This window comes from Poecilia reticulata, linkage group LG1 (genome assembly GCF_000633615.1).
Source record: "Poecilia reticulata strain Guanapo linkage group LG1, Guppy_female_1.0+MT, whole genome shotgun sequence".
Taxonomy (NCBI): domain Eukaryota; kingdom Metazoa; phylum Chordata; class Actinopteri; order Cyprinodontiformes; family Poeciliidae; genus Poecilia; species Poecilia reticulata.
This window is the reverse complement of record NC_024331.1, coordinates 11,687,412-11,694,127: the sequence shown is the minus strand read 5'-3', so window position 1 is coordinate 11,694,127 and position 6,716 is coordinate 11,687,412. Positions and strand designations below refer to the sequence as shown.

The window sequence follows — 6,716 nt, the reverse complement described above, 5'->3', positions numbered from 1 at the left end:
CTAGATTATGATTGGATGGTTTTCTTTCTTCTTCATTTGTCCCCTTTTTTGGCGATTGGCCAATCGACCGTAGGCTACATTAGAGCCACCTAGTGGTCAGGAATTGGAACTGACGAGATCTTCCATTCTGTCTGTCCAGCCTTCCTTTGAGACGTTTATGACTAGACCAGGGATGTGCAACCTTTATACAAAGAACTGTTTCTGTCCTAAGTCTACTCAATTATCAAACAGAACGAGTGTTAATTGCAAATCGGATTTTGTTTCAGTATACTACGGTTTTATGTGACGTATCAACATCACAAAGTGCTTTATTGTGAAGTGTAAGGAAAATAGAAGTTTTTTTTTAATCAATTAACAAATAAAAGTCTTAACAGTGTGCAAGCAGAGCCCCTGAGTCRATACCTTTCACTGCAGCTGGAATACTTTCAGGGTGACTCCATCAGTTTTACATATCATGGGACTGCTTTTCTTGTACATAATTTGCAAAGCAGTTCACCCTCTGTTATATTAGGTAGCAAACATGAGTGAACTGCAGTTTTTTAAATCTTCCCACAAATTCTGAATAAAATCTTAGTCTGAACTTTGAGTCTTTTGAGCAAATTACCTTCGATCAAAATCCTCCCACCACAGCTTCATGTTTAGTGTGTGATAGGGATGTTCAGCATGTTTAGTGTGTGATAGGGATGTTCAGCATGTTTAGTGTGTGATAGGGATGTTCAGCATGTTTAGTGTGTGATAGGGATGTTCAACATGTTTAGTGTGTGATAGGGATGTTCAGTGAACCTCCATCCCAGTCTTTAATTCTCTAGCATGTTTTCTTCCAGTATTGTCTCGTACTTAGCTCTGTTCATCTTGACTAAACTGTTTTATAACCCAACTCTACTTTTATCTTCTCAACCTTTGCACCACTTATACCGATTTATCAGATCCTAATAGAATACAAATGTGTACAAAAAAATGAAGTTTAAAGGGTGTGCATATTTTTTTTAACAACACTTTATACTTTTGGGTTGTCTTTAGTTTTCCAGTGAATTTMTTTTATATATGGCTATATGGCAGGAAAAAACACTGAATCCTCTAAGAAAGTTGTGCTGGTGTAAGAAAAAAAGACCAAAGACTTGTAAAAAAAAAAATGTAATCATTAAATTATGTCTCAACATTTATTCATTTTTCCCACAGCAAACAAGTTCATCATYGTACAACAAAACAAAACAATGCACTCATCCTTTTAACATCAACCAGTGGCGGTCTGGTTCCTGTTGAGCTTCATCTGCAGGCATTGGTCGTCCATGACAGATCTGAATCCAATCTCCCTTCTGCTCTCTGGTCCCTAATTTCCAATTTGGTCAGTGCTTTAACTATTCTCGACAGTCTAATAATGAATGCATGTTTCAGTGTGTAACAGAATAAAGACCAATAAGCAGAGTATTATTTCTAAAGTGCACGTTTCAGGTCTAATTGTGTTCAATTTGTGAYGCTACAACCATTAAATAACATTTTTTTGGTTTTTTATCAACTCAACGTGGGAACAGTACACGATTGGTCTTCATTCTGGGGCTTCGTCGGGTCWGACGAGTCTATTTCTTGGCTTTGCCCTGAGCGGCCACCGCTTCCATGGCCTTCTTAACGGTCTCCTCGTCTCCCAGGAACTGCATGGGTCCGGTGGGCTTCAGGTTCTTGTCCAGCTCGTACACAATGGGAATGCCTGTGGGCAGGTTCAGCTCCATGATGGCTTCCTCCGTCATCCCTGGAAAACAGCAACAAATACAAAGCAGAAAATATGTTTAATTCACTCAACCTTAAACAAAGAAAATCTCATTAAAAAAAGCAATCAAAGTTAATGTTAAGACTTCAGTGCGCTATCAACTGATTTATAGAAATGCACCGATTTGAAAATTTCGGTATTGATATCGGTAATATCATTACCGATATCTGATATTACGTCTGACAGAATGCCCCAGAATGAAAACCGATATTTATCCTGCTCTGCATCACTATCACATGACCAAACAAAATCCACATGGCCAACATGCTCCAGAAACAAATGGCAACACATTGGAGATAAACATCTGTTGCTATTAAATTGGCCCGGTTTTACTTATCCGGCCAATACCGACATGTTAAAAAATTAATTACATCGGCTGATATCAATATATTGTGCATCCCTATTAATTTCTATAAACTAAGCCCCTTCATATGGCTTTCACTTAACTACCCAACAATGTTACTCTCACTGGGTTTCAGGCCAAATCAGAAAGAAAATTATGAAGCTTATTTTAATTCATCATTCAATTAAATAATTGCTTATTGCCACAGGCTTAACTACACAATTAAATTCATAACAAATATCTCTGGTTATTATTCAAAGATACGAAAGGCTTAAGTATAGAACTGCTTTCAAATCATGTTGCAGTTCAAGCTTCTCTTTGAGTTTTTATTTTCTTAAATTAAACTCAATCTTATAATTTTCACTCAGAAAAATTCCACAAAAACCTCAACACAACACATTTAACGAAAGAGCACAAATTAAGTGCAGGTAATTACAACATGTGGGTTTTGTCTCTATGATGRGTTTTTTTCTCCCTTACCCTCGAGATGCTTGACGATGCCCCGCAGGCTGTTGCCATGGGCGGCGATAAGCACCCGCTTTCCTTTCTTGATCTGGGGAACAATTTCCTCGTTCCAGAAAGGAAGCGCCCTGGCAATGGTGTCCTTGAGACTTTCACAGCTGGGAAGCTGATCCCCCGTCAGGTCACCATAACGCCGGTCCTGCCACGAAAAGACAGAGTTCCACTTGTCAGATGTTTCATGGTTAGACTACACACATTTATGTTTTATAGGAGAAAAAAAAAGCTTCATTAGATGCGTTTCCGTTGACCATACAATGACTACAAATTGGAATAACAACTTCTTCACCTCACACAARTCACGTCATCAACAACCGGATGTTACTACCGGCGGAAAAGACGAACACAATGACAGGAAGTGTTAGGAGGATGCCGTTTTTAAATGACTTATCATGTGAACAAACTTATTGACGAGTGATTTTAATTGCACATTTGGAACAGAAACTCCGGTCATGTGTCACAGTTTTCCTGGTTCACCTTGCTGATATTCTGGTAGTAGTTGTGTCCTTCGTCCATGGGTGGGGGAGGAACGTCGAAGGAACGCCTCCAGATCTTCACCTGAGCCTCCCCGTGTTTGGCAGCAGTTTCTGCCTTATTCAGCCCCGTCAGGCCGCCGTAGTGSCGCTCGTTGAGCCGCCAGGTTCGGTGGACGGGCAGCCACATTTGGTCGATGCTGTCCAGGACATACCACAGGGTCCGGACGGCCCTCTTAAGGACRGAGGTGTAGCAGATATCAAACTCATAGCCGGCATCTGAGGGTAAAGATGAGACAAGAAACAWTTTAAWGAGAATTTGACAGGGGGAGAATTTATGTGTGAAAACTGGTGCGTAGTTGTAAAGCAGAGAAGTGGTAAATGGCATTCATAWCTCTCTATAAATAAAAATCTGACAAGTGTGGCATTCATTTGTTGCCCCCTTTCACTCGTACACCACTAGAATGAGGTGCAGTCGATCCCAACCTTCAGAAGTCACCTAAATACAGATGTCTTGGAGGAAAAACCTGTTGTTCACTTTTAAGCATTACATCCCTTACCAAACAGCTAGGTTACATTGGAATGGCTTAGATYAAATAGTCATTCAATGGAATGGCCCAGGCAAAGCCCAAACGTAAATCAAATTCAGAGTCTTTGCCAGAACTTGAAAATGTATATGTTAAGATATTTTAAAAAGACTTACAGCGGTAACTGTAGAAAAACACACTCCTACAAAGTATCGACTCTGGTCAGCTAGTGCACACCCCACTTTTCAGATCGYAATTAAAATTAAAACACCATTTATTATCGTCCTGTTTCACAATTAAGCATCTGGTTTGTATTAAAAGGTAAGGACCCTTTTCCAAGGTGCTGTACACAGATTTTTGAGACATTCAAGATATGATGGGGAATATTATTCTGAAGAGAAACATTTCTTACAAGATCCAAAGATYATCTTCGTGCTACATTTCACTTTCCAAAGAAATTAAGCATTTTCTTCTTTAAAGTCATCGGCCACATGGTACACATGGTACTATGAGCTCTGGATGATGTGTCTGCAGGGGAATTTGAGGTCAAATTAACAGTGGGTGCACGCATGAACACGTGTCCAAAATTCAGTGACTCATAGGAAATTTCCACTTGACAAAAGGGAGAACAAAATACTGAAAATTGAGAAATTGTCTCTTAATAGTCTCCCCCTTTTCTTTCTGGAAAGAGCCTTTGTGAGGCAYAGAAAGCTCCTTCACTTCTGCACACGTTTTCTTCTAAATATGAATATACATGTGAATAAATCTAAGTGAACCAAAGCCATGACTGGTTTAATTTGTCTGACAGGTTTCACTGAACTGCATAAATCTAATCCGAAAATGCTTCTTTTTTTTTTTTTTTGTTTAAACAAAATGTCAAGCTAAAGGGGGGAAAGCCATCTGTAAGAAAGATATAAACGACACCAAAATGCGTCCTCTGTTTGCAGCTGAATTGTGGAGTCCCTAGCCTGCCTGTTTCTTCATCCTCCAGTTACATAAGCACCATCTTTTCAGGGGCTTAACCCCGCGGCCGAGTTAGAGAGAGAGAGTCCGATAAGACCTGCTGACCGCTGTACCCTACCTTTCAGGGCCTGTCCTCCCCTTTTCGCTTCCTTCTCTCCGGCCTCGCTCAGGTCGGCGTCGAACCAGCCACAGAAGCGGTTCTCCTGGTTCCAGGCGCTCTCTCCGTGGCGGATCAGAACCAACTTGTAGGCAGCCATCCTCACTCCAATGCCCTCTGCACGGTACTTCCGGTAGCTTTGGTTCTTCCAAAAATGCTGCAGCGACGCCGGCGGATTAGTTCTGACTCCGCAGCAGCTTCTAAAGAGGGTATTAAGAGAAGGAGTCGTTTTTTTGGACAACCCGAAAAGGGTGAGCGTGTTAGTGAAGAGGGGTTAAAGGAGTAGCGTGGGTGACGAAAAGGCTTCCCTTCTTCTCTTCCGGGTGGTTTCCACCAATCAGAAGGCGAGTTGAGTGAGGCGAAGGAGAAAGGAGTCAAGAGGATGCGCTCTGCGGCACGTCCACAAACCCAGCTCTGCGTCCTCCAGGCTGACACAAAACCTCTGTAACTTTCACCCAAACATAAAAAAAGAAAAAAATGTTTATTTATTTATGAATATAATTATCTGTCCATAAACTGTAGAATATTATGGTACTGCAAAGAATCCTGCACACTAATACACAAAAGTCTAATAAATATATCTCTTTTTGCAATATAAAGAAATCACTGAAATTTTTTTAAATAATACAATATTTAATTTTAGAGAATGGAGAAGTAATCCCATTTTAACAAATGTATACATAATATGAGGCAGTATAAAAATAAATGTTTCTGTACATGTACAATGTACAGCAAAATCAATGCTTTTCATTGATTTTCTTTCACATGTGACAATGTTTTTTGCTTATTATACTTTTAAGAAAGCTTTGTATTTCCTCTGAAATAATGCCATGTTTGTCAGGAAGATACATTTGCGGATTGAGTAGCAAAGAATACAAAAAACTAAAATAAAGCCACCAAATTTCTCAGAACATCTGTGATGGCGTAAGATGACATACTCTGGAAAATTGAGACTTGCTAACATTGAGGCCATTCTCAGTTCAGAGAAATGTCTCCTGAATGATTTTCTACAACACAGACAGGACTTTATCAGATAGTACTTCCAGAATTTGACATAATCGATCTGCAGTATTGACCTCAACCCCTTTGACCACTTATAGGATCAACATGATTTTTTTTTTCCTGCAGTATAACATCCATACAGTTGAAAAATGCTGGTCACATTAGTTAACAACTAGGACTTATTTTGTTTTATTGATACAAATCTGTAGGCACAGTTTATTAGGATGCTGCTTCTGACATGGTATGGCGTTAGAGGGACGTTTAAACGTTATTTGAGCAACAGGCAACAATTTGTGATAAACGTTTGTGCAATACTCACAGTGTCCCACAGGGGTCAGTATTGACACGCAGTCATCTTCTAAACAAGCCATGAAATATGCATTTACTGTAGAACAACTTTGGATGAAATTACTCATGAATAAATTAAAACGAAAAAATGTACAAATTAGGACAAATACATTGTATTTTATGCAGCTGACACTGATACTGAAAGTGCATGTGTCTTAATAATTAATAAAAGTCTATTGATTTTAATTAAAGCTAGGCCTGCTGTTGATCAGAATCATTCCCCTGTATTTATAGCATTGTGTGAGTAAGCTATAAAGGTTGATTGCACACAATATGTAAGCTATAGAAAAGAATCATAAGAATTATAAAATCAAGTAGGGTTTCATCAGCAGATTAATGTCCTTCAATATCTCACTGAAAAATAAAACTGCTACTTGCAGTTATTTCATGAATGTATAGGGCTCCACTTAAGGCTCTGTAACTTTAGAGAAATCCAGATGCTTCAGATCCAATTTAGTTGAAATAAATCACAGAATGTTTCACAAAGGCCTTTTGGTAGAGGTAATTAATTAGATTAACTACACTCTCACATGTATGTTGCGTGCAGGGTGACTGTATCCAATCAGCATTTGTAATGAGGTTACTGACAGAAGGATTTCAACGCTGATTGGTTGCAGAT

The 6,716-nt window shown here is 39.2% G+C and overlaps 1 protein-coding gene across 1 annotated transcript; it reads right to left on the bottom strand.

The window, feature by feature from the left end:
• Positions 1–1,133: 1,133 nt before the first annotated feature.
• Positions 1,134–5,081, bottom strand: pgam1b (phosphoglycerate mutase 1b). The gene is made up of 4 exons (XM_008410884.2): positions 4,709–5,081; positions 3,105–3,379; positions 2,589–2,769; positions 1,134–1,747 (listed from the first exon to the last, which is right to left on the bottom strand). The coding sequence occupies exons 1-4, from the start codon at positions 4,845–4,847 to the stop codon at positions 1,578–1,580; spliced, it is 765 nt and encodes a 254-aa protein (XP_008409106.1). The 5' UTR covers positions 4,848–5,081; the 3' UTR covers positions 1,134–1,577.
• Positions 5,082–6,716: the final 1,635 nt, after the last annotated feature.